The sequence below is a fragment of the Podarcis tiliguerta genome (genome assembly GCF_965153285.1).
Source record: "Podarcis tiliguerta genome assembly, chromosome: 2".
Lineage (NCBI taxonomy): Eukaryota > Metazoa > Chordata > Lepidosauria > Squamata > Lacertidae > Podarcis > Podarcis tiliguerta.
In genome coordinates, this window is record NC_139535.1 from 8167651 (window position 1) to 8183990 (window position 16340).

Sequence of the window (16340 nt, forward strand, 5' to 3'; positions counted from 1 at the left end):
CCCGGCACCCTCTGCAAACTACAGTTCCCAGGGTTCTTTGGGTGCGCTTCCAGCGGGCGAGGGTGGGCGGGGCGGCGGCGGCGGCGGCGGCGGCGGCTGGAGAGCCATTTCCTCTCTGCTCGCACGGCCGGCGAGGCTCCACCTCTTCCTCGAGAAACTGGATTTTGAATTTCCCAACGCAGGGGGCTGCCTCCGCCGGAGAAGCAGCGCTTTCCCAAGCCCGATCGCCGGTGGCATCCCAGGTGAGGGTCTCCGGAAGGAGGGCCGGGGGGGCGGCGGAGGAGGGGTCTGGCGGGGCTGGGAAGGGGGGCGAGGCTGGAAATGGGGTCCCCGGGTCGGGGCGGTACAATGGTGCGCCCTCGCCTCCCCAGCTCGGCTCAGGCGCAAAGCAGAGGCGGAAAGGGCGGTCGGAGATGGCCGGGAACACAACTTGAAACGATGCGGTTAATGCAGGGTTAATCTGGCGCAGGAACAAACCCCCAACGCTCATCCCCTCCCCACATTTCTCCAATGGAAATATCCCTCCATCATCATCATTTTATGATTTATGGGTTTCCCCAGCCACACTGGGCGGCTTCCAACATACATAAAAAACATTTTAAAACTTCCCTGTGCCTTCAGATGTCTTCTAAAGGTTGTATATAGTTACTGATCTTCTGGGGGGGGGGCGAGGAGAGGTCTCAAAACTCCATTGCTCTCCAACATTGAAAATAGGGGCGTCCCAATGAAAAGTGGGATCAAATCAGAAATGGGGGCAGCTTCTGCAAATCCAGGACTGTCCCTGGAAAATATGGGCGCTTGGAGGGTCTGTAAGACTCGCACGACAGCGGTGAGTCTTGTGTGGAGCCCTTTGAAGACTAAAGGGTCTATTTTGGCCTTAGGCACGTTTGTGGAACTTCCACCAGCTCATTTTGTTTTTAAAGTCGGGTTTTAAAATTATTATTATTACAATAATGGCCACCTTTATTTTCAAAGGGTCTCAAGTTGGTTTGCCTGGTTCTCCTCTTGCCCAGGCCATCCTCTCAACAACCCTGTGAGTTGGGTTAGGCTAAGAGATGAGGACTGGCCCAAGGTCACATGGCTGAGTGGGGATTCGAACCCAGGTCTCCCAGGTACTAGTCCCAACACTCTTAACCGTTACACCTCACTGGGTTTTTAATTGTTGTGATCCGCCCTGGGACCTTAGGACGAAGGTGTGAGGGTTTGTTTGTTTGTTTGTTTCACAATTGAGCAGTATACCGTGGTACCTCGGTTTTCGAACGTCTCCGTTTACAAACGCCGTAAACCCGGAAGTAAATGCTTCGGTTTTCGAACACGCCTCAGAAGTCGAACATGCCGCGCGGCTTCTGCTGAGTGCAAGATCCTGAGGCCTAGCTGCCGGCTGTTGAGTCCTGAGCACGGAGGTGATATTTGGGCTTATTTGGTGACTCTCTTGCAACCGATTTGTTTTTGTGACTGTGTGCAATCAAATCTCTGCTCATCTCATCTCAGGACCCCTCTGCCAATCACCCCTTGCTGTGAGAAATGGATAACAGCTGCAAAGCCAAGAGAACCATTAACAGAACAACAATAGAGGTGAAGAAGGAAATTATTTCCAAACATGAAAGTGGTGCCCGCGTACGTGACCTGGCAAGGCAGTTTGGTATAGCCAAATCGACAATTTGTACCATCTTAAAAAATAAAAAAGCCATTAAAGGAGCCAACGTCGCAAGAGGCGTGAAAACACTTACAAAACAAAGAACGCAGACCATTGAGGAAGTGGAAAAATTGCTTTTCATATGGATAACTGAAAAACAGCTGGCCGGTGAAAGCATTTCTGAGAGCATGATTTGTGAGAAAGCTTTACGTTTGCATGCCGACCTCGTCAGAAACACCCCTGGAGCAAGTGAGGGTGAGGTTTTCAAGGCAAGCAGGGGGTGGTTTGATAATTTTAAGAGGAGAAGTGGGATACACATTGCGGCGAGACATGGTGACGTTGCCACTGCCAACAGAGAAGACGCCGACCAATTTGTTTTGGAATTTCAAGATTACGTAGAGGCTGAGGGTTTCCTTCCCCAACAAGTGTTCAACTGTGACGAGACGGGCCTCTTTTGGAAGAAAATGCCCAGGAGGACCTACATAACAGAGGAGGAGAAATCATTGCCAGGACACAAGCCCATGAAAGACAGGCTGACCCTTTTATTATGTGCGAACGCAAGTGGAGATTTCAAGTTGAAGCCTTTGCTGGTCTACCTTTCAGAGAACCCCAGGGTATTTAAGAAAAACAATGTCATCAAAAGCGAATTGCCTGTGATGTGGAGGGCGAACAGCAGAGCTTGGCTGACCAGGCGGTTTTTCGTTGAGTGGGTTCACGAAGTGTTTGGGCCAAGCGTGAAAAAATACCTCCAGGACCAAAATCTTCCACTGAAGTGCCTGCTTGTTATGGATAACGCTCCAGCCCACCCTCCAGGATTGGCGGACGAGTTGATGGAAGAGTTCGGTTTTATCAGTGTCAAGTTTTTGCCCCCCAACACGACTCCCCTCATCCAGCCCATGGACCAGCAGGTCATGTCTAATTTTAAGAAGCTTTACACCAAAGCACTGTTCCAAATGTGCTCTGAGGTGACCTCGGACCCAGAGCTAACCCTCAGAGAGTTCTGGAAGAACCGTTTCAATATCCTACATTGCTTACATCTCATAGACACAGCATGGGGCGATGTGCCTCAGAGAACACTGACGTCGGCGTGGAAGGAATTGTGGCCGGCAGCTGTTCCTGAAGGTGTATTTGAGGATGTTGGAGAAGATGCTCCTGTTGTTGAGGATATTGTGTCTCTGGGAAAGTCCCTGGGCTTGGAAGTGAGCAGAGAGGACGTCGAGGAGTTAGTGGAGGACCACAAGACGGAGCTCACCACAGAAGAGCTCCAGAACATTCTGATGGAGCAGCAACAGGCGGCAACTGAGGAATTGTCTGAGGAGGAGGAGGAAGAGAAGAGAAGAGAAAATGTTCCTACAGCGCTGATCGAAGAAATGTGCGCGAAATGGGCTGAGCTGCAAAGCTTTGTTGAAAAATATCACCCTGATGCTGCTGCTGTCAGTCATGCCACCAACACTTTCAATGATAGCGCTATGTCTCACTTTAGACAAATTTTAAAACAACGGAAAAGATCCGCTGAGTCTGAACCAGGTGTCAGTGGTGTCAAAAGGAAAGGCATGGCAGGTTGGGAGTCAGCTAGAGGGATTCTGGAAGAGGGATACGGGACACTGGAACAGCAGTCACCTTTTGTGATTATTGAAGGGGACTATCATCAACTTTGCAGGTAAGGAAAAAATGACATTTCCGTTTTTATCATCTACAGTACTGTTTTTACACTAGTGGCCAAAATTGTTGAAACCTTTTGGGGAAAGTCTATTTCCAAGGTTTGACGGCTCATAACACCACTTTTTTGGGGGAGTAATACCATTAAATCAGTGTTTTTTTCTGGGGGGGTACGCAGGGGTACGCATACCCCTAAACATTTTGTGAATCTTTGTACTTTTCTCCATTTACTGTATTTATTTTTCCCAATTTGAACTATAATTTTCTTCAGCCAAAATGAGAGTACCCCTAAACTTTTTTTCAGGGGGGAAAAACACTGCAGAAAATTATATACCAATGGAAATATAATTTAATGAAGAATGTAATGCCACAAAGTTTGTTCAGTTATCTGTATTCTATCAAACGTTATAGCCAAATAACCAGAAAAAGGAGTGTTTAGAGATCCAATCAGGTGTCATCTTGTTTTGGCAATGATGGCTCATAACACCACTTTTTTGGAGTAATAACATAAAATTATATATCCGTGGAAAGATAATTTATTGAATAATGAATGTAATGAAGAAGCACCTGTCTGAGCTGCTGCCAGCCAGAGCAGGTGGCACAGAGCTAGGTGGGGTAATGGTCTGGCTCTGGATAATGCAGCTTACCGTGCCCTGTCTAAGCCATGTGTCACACAGCCTTAAAAATAATAAAAGAATATTTTTTAAAAATTATTATTATTATTATTATTATTATTATTATTTAAACTTCTATATCGCCCTATACCCAGAGGTCTCAGGGTGGTTCACAGAACAAAATCAAAGTATAAAACCACAAAATATATACAGTGGTACTTTGGTTCTCAATCTGTTCCAGAAGTTGGTTCCAAAACCAAGGTGCGCTTTCCCATAGAAAGTAATGCAAAATGGATTAATCTTTTAAAAACAACCCCTAAAACAGCAATTTAACATGAATTTTACTATCTAATGAGACCATTGCTCCATAAAACGAAAGCAATAAACAATGTACTGCAGTTACACAGTCATTCAATCAGTAGCTGAACTGGGTTCCACACAATCACAAAAATAAAAACTGCAAAACCGAAAAATATACAGTGGTACCTCAGGATGCGAACGGGATCCGTTCCGGAGCCCCGTTCGCATCCTGAAGTGAACGCGACCCCTGCGCGTGACATCATTTTGAGCATCTGCGCGAGCGGCGAAACCCGGAAGTAACATGCTCCGTTACTTCCGGGTCGCCACAGAGCGCAACCCGAAAATGCTTCAACCCGAAGTATGACAGCATAGCAAAAACAGACAGACGTTAGCATAACACTCAAAACGGAGCATGTTCAGCTTCCGAAAGAAGTTTGCAAACCGGAACACTTATTTCCAGGTTTGCTGTGTTTGGGTCCCAAGGCGTTTGAGTACCAAGGTGCCGCTGTAATCAAAATCAAAACAATACCCCCCCTATAAATTTTATTTTATGTTTTATTACGTCACACTTAGCCTCGAATCCCGTCTCGCCCTTTCTCACCCAGGCCTCATCAAGTTTGGTACGCGAGGCCGCTAAGCTGCCCAGGGACGACAATGAAAGAGGCGCTTGCCGCAGGGTCGGAAGATTTCAAGACGGAGGTCTTTGAAGAGGGTCTTCCTCACCACAGCCCACCTCACCTGGAGCCCCAGGAGATCAAGGTGGAGCCAGAGGAAAGGCCTCTGCACTCCTGGGACACTCAGTGGCAGGGCTGCCCTCCGGGAGACGAACCCTCTCATTCCACCTGGGATGCCGCTCGGCCGTCGGGGGACGAGACCCCTCCGGTGATCCCGGACGTCCGCCGGGAGCCTGCTGGGAAGGGGAGGGCGAAGCACGTTCCGGCCTTCCGAGACGGAGACTGGAAGATCTCCAGGACCCTGAAACCAGGAGACCCAAACGGGAAGGGCGATGTCCCGAGCGGAGGCCACATCGACACGGAGGCCAAGCGCCAGCGTTTCCGGGGTTTCCGCTACTGGGAGGCCGAGGGGCCTCGCACAGCCTGCGACCGGCTCCAGGAGCTGTGCTACGGCTGGCTAAAGCCGAAGAGGCACACCAAGGAGCAGATCCTGGAGCTGGTGGTCTTGGAGCAGTTCCTGGCCGTCCTGCCGCCGGAGATCCAGACCTGGGTGAGGGATGGTCGCCCCGAGACCTGCGACCAGGCGGTGGACCTGGCAGAAGCCTTCCTGCTGAGGCCTCAAGAGGTAGGGAGCAGGTGGGAAGGGCAGGTGAGGGGTTTGGGGGGGGGGAAACTTCCTCGGGGGAATATGAGAGGGTGGTGTGGGTGCAAGTAGCAGGGAGCCTGGACCCACATGGGCAAGGACCCAAGGTCACCCAGTGAGTAGGGATTCAAACCCGGGTCTCAATAACAACAACAACAATATATTATTTATACCCAACCCATCTGACTGGGTTTCCCCAGCCACTCTGGGCGGTTTCCAACAGAATATTAAAATACAATAATCTATTAAACAGGGCTAGGGACGCGGGTGGTGCTGCGGGTTAAACCACAGAGCCTAGGACTTGCCAATCAGAAGGTTGGCGGTTCGAATCCCTGTGATGGGGTGAGCTCCCGTTGCTCGGTCTCTGCTCCTGCCAACCTAGCAGTTCAAAAGCACACCAAAAGTGCAAGTAGATAAATAGGTACCGCTCCGGCGGGAAGGTAAACAGTGTTTCCGTGTGCTGCACATGACCCGGAAGCTGTACGCCGGCTCCCTCGGCCAATAAAGCGAGATGAGCGCCGCAACCCCAGAGTCGGTCACGACTTGACCTAATGGTCAGGGGTCCCTTTACCTTTACCTTTAAACAGGGCTGCCTTCAGATGTCTTCTAAAAGTCTGGTAGTTGTTCTCCTTGACATCCGGTGGGAGGGCGTTCCACAGGGCGGGCGCCACTACTAAGAAGGCCCTCCGCCTGGTTCCCTGTAACTTGGCTTCTCGCAGTGAGGCAACTGCCAGAAGGCCCTCGGTGCTGGACCTCAGTGTCTGGGCAGAACGATGGGGGTGGAGACGCTCCTTCAGGTATACTGGGCCGAGGCCGTTTAGGGCTTTAAAGATGAGCACCAACACTTTGAATTGGGCTCGGAAACGTACTGGGAGCCAGTGTAGGGCTTTCAAGACCAGTGTCTTTCAAGACTCTCTCAACAGTTACGCTGTACTGGGTTTTAAATTGTTGTGATCTGCCCTGGGACCTTAGGATGAAGGTTTGAGAACCCAGCCATCAGTTGCTCAGTCTCTCTCCCTTTCTGGTCAGATCCACATAATAAAATTGAAACACATCCAGCTCACATTTAAAAGCACCCGGCTTCTCCCCAAATAATCCTGGGGATTGTTGGCTTTTGACGGTGCTTCCCATGATACTTTTAGGGAAGTCTTTGTGTAGAGCTGCTCTCCATTGCTCACAAAACACCCATTCATTCTTACTGGGAGGGGAAAAAACAATGGTGTGTTGTGAGAGGAAAGTGGATAGAGAGAAGTTTTTTCTCTTGTCATAATCCTGGCCTGCTAGATGTTGGCAGGCAGGCAGGGCTGAGGGAGCAACAATATCTGAAGAGAGCCGCAGAATTTGGGCCTTTTTTTAGTTTAGACAAAAAGTGAGCATGGCCAGTCTCTCTTTTGATTTGTTCAGGCTCCCAATTCTGAGGCAGGATCCACAAAACCACATCTCATTCTTGACTGAAACGGTTGGTCAAGACTTCTACCCATAGCTGTCAACGTTTTCCTTTTTTTAAGGGAAATTCCCTTTTTCCGAATAGAATTCCTCGCAAGAAAAGGGGAAAGTTGACAGCTATGCTTCTACGCGAACCTAGGGTGTGGGCTGTCTTTTCCTTCTTGAGGGGTGCATTCCCTTCTGAGGGCCACGCTCCAGAGGCTGAAGTGAGAGGAACAATGGAGTCAAAATTTATTTTTATATAGGACGGTGGGCTAGTTTTTGCGCAAACTCACACCCCCTCTCTAATCCAGACATGATCAGAGCTCAAGAACACATCATGGAGGGAGAGAGAAGAGGAGGCCATGAGGAGAGTTGCTCACCCCTGCCTTGGACTGTGATTTGGTTTTTTCTCCATTTATATCCCACCACTTTCTCCAAGGAGCTCAGGGTGTTGCACATGGCATCTCCCCCTCCTCATTTCATCCCCACAACAACCCTGTGAGGTAGGTTAGGGCTAGAGGCAGCGACTGGCCTGAGGTCGCCCAGCGAGCTTCCATGGCGAAGTGGAGATTTGAACCCTGGTCCGCCAGGACCTGTTCTGGTGGCACCTGGCTCTCAGTACGACAGTTGTGGTCTGCGGGGGGCATAGGCCGGAGTCTGAATTGGACGGCCTGCTGTTGTGTCTTAATAACGGGGGTCACATTTGGCTGTTTTAGGATCTGGACACGTACGACGAAGTGGTTGTGGGCCTGTCGGATGGAGACCAGGCTTTGATGGAGACCGAGGTGAAGGAAGAGGTCGACGACAGCCCCGCCTCGCCAGGTAAGGCTTTCTTGCCTCTGAAATTCTGTGCTTTCCAAAGGCAGCTTTGGTTGAAAAGAGCCTGGCTGCTGCCTCAGGCCAGATACGATACAATACAATAATCTTTATTGTCATTGTGCCGTACAGAACAATGAAATTGAAAAACCTGCATAAGACATTCAAAACCCAACAAGCCTGCTATCCCAGCCTGGTTAGCCCCCTAAAAACTCTGATACCCCATTTTTAAATGCAAGATACTCCCCTACAGACTCCTTAAAGGTAAAGGTAAAGGGACCCCTGACCATTAGGTCCAGTCGTGACAGACTCTGGGGTTGCGGCACTCATCTTGCTTTACTGGCCGAGGGAGCCGGCGTACAGCTTCCGGGTCATGTGGCCAGCATGACTAAGCCGCTTCTGGTGAACCAGAGCAGCGCATGGAAACGCCGTTTACCTTTCCACCAGAGCAGTACCTATTTATCTACTTGCACTTTGAGGTGCTTTTGAACTGCTAGGTTGGCAGGAGCAGGGACCGAGCAACGGGAGCTCACCCCGTCACAGGGATTCGAACCGCCAACCTTCTGATCGGCAAGCCTTAGGCTCTGTGGTTTAACCCACAGCGCCACCCGCGTCCCGTACAGACTCCTTACAATGCATTTAAAACCAACATCGCATTTGGGTAGAAGCTGTTTCTCAGGCAGCTAGTCCTAGTCTTTCTAACCCCTGTACCAGAAGGCAGAAGCTGAAAGAGATCAATTCCGGGGTGCGCACTATCCTGCACTATCTCTGCAGCTTTCTTATGGCACCTGGAAGCGTAGATTTGATCCAAGGTGGGAAGAGTGCACCCAATTATTCTCTCCGCAGTCTTTGCAAACCTGGACAGCTTTGTTTTTCCCCTGACCGTGCAGTTCCCAAACCACACACCCACACCATAAGTTAATGCACTCTCGACAGTACAATGGTAAAATGCCATCAATAGGTCCTTTGACAGCCCCACCCTGTTCAGGATCCTGATCTCCCACTGGTCAACCAGAGGAGCCCACAAGCAGCACCCAAAGGCAACAGCACTCCTCCTCTGTGGTTTACATCTGTTGTTGTTGTTGTTGTTGTTTTATTGAATAAAAACCACAATATATATATTCAAAATAAAAACAACAACCCAATAATACCCCACCCCCAAAAAGAGGCACATTTTAAAAGAGTATAGGATGTCATCAGGTCAACCAAAGGCCTGGTTAAAAAGGAACATTTTTGACAGCGCCTAAAGGTGTATAATGAAGGAGCCAGGCGAACTTCCCTGGGGAGAGCATTCCACAGACAGGGAGCCACTGCAGAGAAGGCCTTGTTCTCACCTTGCCACCCTCCGGACCTCTCATGGAGGAGGCACACAAAGAAGGTCCTCAGAGGATGATCTCAGGGTCTGGGAAGGTTCATGTGGAAAGAGGCATTGCGGTCCTGAGCCATTTAAGGCTTTATAAGCCAAAGCCAGGACTTTTAACTGGGCCCGGAAATGGGACCCCTGTGTGAAATGATCTGGGAGGCTTTGACTGTGATAGGGAGGAAACAGGAAGGGAGGGTAAAAAGGATAAAAGTTAGTGGCAATGTAAAATCATTTAAAAGGCCTGGGAAAAGGCATATAAAGATTGGGAAGGAATGTGAAAAATGATTGTTGTTAAAAAAAATTGAAGTTACGATATTGAGATGTACGGATCTTGATGGACTTATTGAACGAAATACTTTGTTCCTGTACTTAAGAGTGGACGCCAGGCCAAGACCAGCCAGCTCCCACAAAAGGAAGACTCCTCTGCCAGAGAAGATGAAGAAGACTGGCAAAATAAACTCTTGAACTATGCAGGACAAGTCAGTTAACTTGAAACCCAAGAAAAGAAAGAGGACTTTGAATTTTATAAAAAGGGGCAAATGTTTAATGCATATCTTTTAAGCATTGTGTATAGATTTTTACATTAGTCTAACTTCTAAAAGTCACTTGTAACAAGTTTAAAATTGTTTTAGGTTTTAAATTGGGTTATTAGGAATCTAAGGTTTAAAGGATGTGTGTGAACGAGAACTAAACAATGGAACCAAGGGGGGGGGAGGGGAGGGAAGTCAAGCAAAAAGTATGGTTTTAAAATTTGTTTATGATGTTTCCTTTCTCTTTCTGCATTATTGTTGCTATTTTTATTTTTATTTTTGTTGTTACTTTTGGAAAATTAATAAAATGTTATCAAAAGAAAAAAGAAAAAATAATAATTGGGCCCAGGAACTAATTGGTAGCCAGCGCAATCGTATCAGGATCGGTATAATATGCTCAAACCGCCTTGCTCCGGTGAGCAACCTGGCCGCTGAATTCTGCACTACCTGGAGTTTCCGAACTGACTTCAGAGGCAGCCCTACGTATAACACATTGCAGTAATCTAACCTTGAAGTTACCAGAGCGTAGACTGTGGTAGTTAGGCTATCCTTGTCCAGATAGGGGCGTAGCTGGAAGCTGATGGAAGGCACTCTGGGCCGCTGAGACCACCTGAGCCTCAAGGAACATCAAAGTTGGTATCCAAAGGCATTTCCCATCTTTGACTGTGGCAGGAGAATGTAACCATAGTGACTTGGGTTCATGGTATCCCTGCAGAAATCCCCTGAGCATGGGCAGTCCTCTCTGCATTATTTTTGCTCACGGCTGTCGGAAGGACATAACACAGAATGGAAATATTAGTGTTTAAAGTCCTAAATGATATGAAATAATAAAGAAATCATATAAATAAATTTTTTTTGATACCCGGTTCAGAAAACCGGGCTCAGGGTGGCCGACAGCAAATTCAAAACACTTAATGGATGCAACCAAAAACAGCATAAAATACAGTATAAAACGTGAATAACAATAAATTCAGAGTTCAAAAATCAATTTAGGGGGGAAATCCATCCAATAAACATTAGATGATCACCAGGGCTAGCTGGCTAAATTAGTCCTATTTGGGCCAGCGAGGAGATCAGGGGAGAATTAGCTGTGGGATCCCAGAGCAGGTAATCTTCATAAAAAGGGGAGGGGGAGGGAAGGAAGGGGAATAAAAGATCAGGCTAAGTTCAAATTGAAAGCCAGGTGGAATAGCTCTGTCTTACAGGCTGCGGAAGAAAGTTAAGTCCTGCAGGGCCCTAGTCTCATGGGACAGAGCATTCCACCAGGTCGGAGCCATCACTGAGAAGGCCCTGGCCCTGGTGGAGGATAATCGGACTTCCTTAGGGCCCAGGACCTCAACTATGATTATTCATGGACCTTAAGGTCCTCTGCAGGGCATACCAGGAGAGGCGGTCCCGTAGATACGAGGGCCCTAAGCCCCCTCCTTCACTGCAGACCATCTTGTTGTTTTAGTGGTGTTCAATAAGCAAAGCTTCGTTAACTTGGAAGGTGTTACACATCAGGTGGGATTCACTTAGGGTGTTGCAGAAGTGGAAGCAATGGGACTTTCCCTCCTTCCGCCCCCCTCCAAATACCTGCTCTGGAGGGCTGGGGGAACCCCTATAATGACAACAATAATTTATTATTTCTACCCCGCCCATTTGGCAGGGTTTCCCCAGCCACTCTGGGCAGCTCCCAACAGAATTAATGATAATAATTTTTTTTTAAAGCAATAAAACATCAGACATTAAAAACAGGGCTGCCTTCAGATGTTTTCTAAAAATCAGATAGTTTATTTCTCTGACATCTGATGGGAGGGTGGGTGCCACTACCGAGAAGGCCCTCTGCCTAGAACAGGTGTAGGGTGCTTGCAGGGCAGAAGACGGCAGGGACATGGTGCTGCGCAAGCAATTTAATTCCACGTTGAATCCCGCTCTATACTCAATTCATTTCCATGTACTAAATTCTACTGCAGTTTCTGCACCTTTATAGAAGTTTGTATCGGCTTGCACGGTGTTCCGTCCTGACGTGGACTGCCGCAATAAAACGCTCTTCTCTTCTGCTCCAGGACGTGAAATATTGTTGGATGAAAGCGGAAAGGAAGCGCGGCCTGTGTCCGCCGAAGAATCGGAGTCCGATATGGAAGAGGAAGAATGTGAGATGGAAGAAGGGAGCTTTGGCGATCCGGGCGGAGCAGAGGGACACATGGGAAACGAAATCCAAGTCTGGAAGATCACGGGCCCCCAGAGCTTGCAGGAGGGCATGGGCAGACACGTGTGCCCCGTGTGCGAGAGAGCGTTCACTCGCAAATCGAGCCTCAACCGACACCTGATAATCCACTCGGGAGAGAAGCCCTACCGGTGTCTCGATTGCGGGAAGGGCTTCAACCGCAGGACCAACCTGATGGCTCACGAGGCCGTCCACACCGAAGAGAAGTCCTACCAGTGCTCGGAGTGCGGGGAGAGCTTCAAGCCCAAATGGGGCATCGCCCCCTACCAGGTGGATCCCACGGGGGAGAAGGTCTACAAGTGCTTGTCGTGCAAGAAGAACTTCCGGCAAGCGGGCAGCGTGATGAGCTGGCGGCTGCTGAACGAGCAAGGGAAGGAGATCCAGCCGCAGCCCTCGGACGCGCCGGGCCCCGAGAAGGAGGAGAACGTCCCCGAGCACCAAAACGAACCCGAGATCGATCTGGGGAAGGACGTGTCCGTGGGGACGATCGAGTCGGTGATCGTTCCGGGCGGCGACCTTTGCTTCATCAAGACCCCGGCGAAGCTGTACAAGGGGAAGCGGATGAGCCCCTGCCCCGTCTGCGGCAAGATCTTCGCCACGCAGTCGAGCGTCAACCGGCACCAGAGGATCCACACGGGGGAGAAGCCCTACAAGTGCTCCTACTGCGGGAAGAGCTTCAACCAGAAGACCAGCCTGCTCACCCACGAAGTCATCCACACCGAGGAGAAGCCGTACCAGTGCTCCGACTGCGGGAAGAGCTTCCGGCACTCCTCGGGCCTCCAGGTGCACCAGAGGATGCACACGGGAGAGAAGCCGTACACCTGCCTGGTCTGCCGCAAGAGCTTCAGCCAGCGGGCGCACGTGATCAAGCACATCGTGAGGAAGCACAAGGGGGAGAAACCCTCGTCCTACGTCTCTCAGCCGTCCGAGAGCTGAGGCGCACGTCCCCGCCGGCCTCCCGGACTAAGATACAAGAGCAGACTGCAGTCTTAGCGTAGTTTGTTTAGGTGTAAGAATCCCCGCCCGTTCAGGATCCGCTCCGGACTTTTTGGGACTGGACACGCCTCTTTCTTGGAAAGAGAAAAATCCCAGGCCAGTGTACTCAAGCAGAGTCACAACAGGCACACTCCTCTGAGGGAATTTGACTGTGCCGCTATATCGGAGGTGATTTGAGCCATCGCGCTTAGTCTCCGGATGGGCGGCATTTGTTGCCGTCTCGTGGAGGCCGATCGGAAAGAGGGAAGACCTCTGCAGTGAATAGCTTGCGAGTCCTGACCCTGCTCACTAGCGTACCCTGATGCCCAGTATGGGAACTGCAGCGATAATTAACACCAGAGCTTTTCGGTTGCCAGACATCCACCTCTGTATATGGTTAGGTTGCTGCTGTGCCAATAAATGTTGGTTGGTGGACATCTGGGGATGCGCAGAGGGAATATACCTCTTTGGGCTATGAAGAACTTGTTGCAATTGCATCCTCCACCCTCATCAATGATTTCTCTATATTCAGAATGGATGGGGCACGAGGAATATGGTGACAGTTTTCTCTGCGTTAACTGGTCATGGACAACTTGCGACGTACACCTAGTCCTATATAGTTTCTGTGTGTTTTCGTAACCTGACGTCGGAATATGTCTCCGCTGCAAAGTTTTGGTAACTGGGGCTTTGGGCCTCGCAGGTGGGGCTCACCTCTGTGGGTGTACGAAGCAGTGGACGGCTGATTCATTAGGACAGCTGCTTATTGGGTCTGGCAGGGCAGAAGGCTGGGAGAGCCAGCCTAGTTCTAGTTTCCCCCTATTCTCCCTGCTCTGCAAGGAGAACACTGTGTGTGCAGGTGGGTGTCGCTGAGGACCGGCTGAGTTTGGTGGATCATTGACCCCACCCCCATTTCCCCTAGCCTCTGTTGCCTGCCGACTGCCGTCTTACATATAGCTCAGAGGAGTGTCCCACGCTTCCCTCAGTCCATTTCTGCCCTTGTAGAACTCAGCGGGAGGGTGGGGACAAAAGCAGAATTAGTTGGCTCCACCTATTCCAACTCTATGATTCTCTCGTTGGCTCTGGCGCCACCTGCTGTTGGGCTCCCTTCCTTCCGCCCCACCATAGCCACTGACCATTACTCCCCTTAAGTAGTTATAGGATTGCAGCCCTAGTCTTTCGGGTAGCGAGGGTGCCGTGTAGAATTTTTTATTAAAGTTTAACTCGTGTATGAAATGTACACAGGCAGCCGTGGGTTCAGTCCCCCACCCCCAGCGTCACCCCTTAAATAAGTGTCTTGGGTGGAACAATAAGCCTTGGAGCTTTTTTTTTTTAAAGAATAAAATAGTATTTTGTATCAAAGTAATAGTTTAGTTAGTTTATTATCTGCATCCCGCTTTTCTACTACACTAATTAAAGCGGTTTGCAATTTATGTTAAAAAAAAAAAAAGGGCTGGGAAAGAATTTTTAACCATACCTTTCAAAATTGTACACCTTTCAAGCGGTAAAAGAACTGCCCCTTTAAAGATATCACTAGATAGGCCAGCTGTCTTGGTGTGAAGCAAACTTTGGGTGTTCCCTTTGAGGACAATTTAGGGCAGCTTTCCAAAAATCCCCTCTGGGGTTAGTCTTTCCTGTTCTTGGTGGACTTCCAGATGTTTTGATTCTGCTGGCTGGCGCCGGTGGGAGTCGTAGTTCAAAACATCGGGGGAGGCACCTAGTTGGGCAAGGCCACGTTACATACTGGGCAGAGCCACGCCACCCATTTAAAGCACAACCGACGCACATTTAGAGCACATCACTTCCCCCAAATAATCCCTCAAACTGTAGCTTGTTAAGGTAAAGGTAAAGCGACCCCTGACCATTAGGTGCAGTCGTGACCGACTCTGGGGTTGCGCACTTATCTCGCTTTATTGGCCGAGGGAGCCGGCGTACAGCTTCCGGGTCATGGGGCCAGCATGACTAAGCCGCTTCTGGTGAACCAAAGCAGCTCACGGAAACACCGTTTACCTTCCCGCCGGAGCGGTACCTATTTATCTACTTGCACTTTGACGTGCTTTCGAACTGCTAGGTTGGCAGGAGCAGGGACCGAGCAACGGGAGCTCACCCCGTCGTGGGGATTCGAACCGCCGACCTTCTGATTGGCAAGTCCTAGGCTCTGTGGTTTAACCCACAGCGCCACCCGCGTCCCTTGTAGCTTGTTAAAGGTGCAGGGAATTGTAGCTCCGTGGTGGTGGGGAACTACAGTTCCCATGATTCTGTTGGGAAAGCCATGTGCTTTAAATGGACGGTGTAGACCTTCACAGTGCCGCCCTGCCGTAAATTTCTCGTCTTTGTCCATGGTGAGAGCAGATGGATAAATAGCCATCCATATATTGTTGGTGTTGTGCTTTCAAACAGTTATGGCACACAGATCTACAATTTACAGGCCAGGTTTACAGAGATGTAAGTCTTACTCAGTTCAATGGGGCTTTCTCCAAGGCGAATGTGTATCAGATTGTAGCCTGAAGCAAAATTGCTGAATTTATGGAGTGCTTGTTAAAAAAAAGAGTGCTGCACATGAAAATGACTTTCTGGAAAGTGTTCACAAATTGCTTCACTTGGATCTTATCAGAAGTTTTCTGTCACAATGTTTGCCAGTGTTTTCTCTCTCTTTCTTTCTGCATGGGAAGGTGAGAAAGACCATGAGGGATTTCTATGTGGGAGAGACAGCCTGTGAACTTCTCATGAAATAAACAATGAAACTAATACCAGCCTCCTAATTGGGTTCCAGATCTCCAGAGGTTTGATTTTATCCATGAAGAGTATTATACCCGCTTTAGTTCCCAAACGGGCTTATTATTAAAACACACCCAGAGATGTGATTATAATGGAGACAAAATGTGGCTGTGCGTGGACTGCTCCTGCTCAGGGTGTCAGGCATCTAAGAATATTAATAGTAATTTTATTATTTATACCGCACCCGTTGTTCCAAGATATCCCATTCCATTCCCCGCCTCTGGGTTTCCATTGTCCACAGGGGTTCAGTTCCTCGCCCACTGAGCATGCTTGCAGTGTGCAAACCTAACCATGTCTACTCAGAAGTAAAAGGTAAAGGGACCCCTGACCAGGTCCAGTCATGGCCAACTCTGGGGTTGGGCGCTCATCTCGCTTTATTGGGAGCCGGCGTACAGCTTCCGGGTCATGTGGCCAGCATGACTAAGCCGCTTCTGGCGAACCAGAACAGCGCACAGAAACGCCGTTTACCTTCCCGCCGGAGCGGTACCTATTTATCTACTTGCACTTTGACGTGCTTTCGAACTGCTAGGTTGGCAGGAGCAGGGACTGAACAGCGGGACCCTGTCACGGGGATTCGAACTGCCGACCTTCTGATCAGCAAGTCCTAGGCTCTGTGGTTTAACCCACAGCGCCACCCACGTCCCATAGTGCAGGCCATAAGCTTCCTTTAGGTGGTCTCCAGCATTGTATTAAATATTCCTACAGGTTTTTAATTGTA

The 16340-nt window shown here is 49.3% G+C and overlaps 1 protein-coding gene across 2 annotated transcripts; it reads left to right on the forward strand.

The window, feature by feature from the left end:
* The first annotated feature begins 35 nt into the window (after window positions 1–35).
* On the forward strand, window positions 36–15592 carry LOC310670095 (uncharacterized protein). Of its 2 annotated transcripts, XM_083424694.1 has the most exons (5): window positions 80–242; window positions 1492–3296; window positions 4815–5508; window positions 7671–7776; window positions 11712–15592. In XM_083424694.1, exons 2-5 carry the CDS (start codon window positions 1525–1527, stop codon window positions 12806–12808), a joined length of 3669 nt encoding a protein of 1222 aa, XP_083280820.1. In that variant the 5' UTR covers window positions 80–242; window positions 1492–1524; the 3' UTR covers window positions 12809–15592. The 2 variants fall into 2 exon arrangements, with proteins under 2 accessions (XP_083280821.1, XP_083280820.1); XM_083424695.1 differs by lacking the exon at window positions 1492–3296 and having other exon boundaries at window positions 36–242.
* The last annotated feature ends 748 nt before the right edge of the window (window positions 15593–16340 follow it).

Bases quoted from the DNA above. Each gene is read 5' to 3' on its own strand.
- LOC310670095 (XM_083424694.1), top strand. From the start codon at position 1,525: ATGGATAACAGCTGCAAAGCCAAGAGAACCATTAACAGAACAACAATA. The intron at 5,509-7,670 runs GTAGGGAGCAGG...TGGCTGTTTTAG, and splicing joins TCCTGCTGAGGCCTCAAGAG to GATCTGGACACGTACGACGA. The intron at 7,777-11,711 runs GTAAGGCTTTCT...CTTCTGCTCCAG, and splicing joins CGACAGCCCCGCCTCGCCAG to GACGTGAAATATTGTTGGAT.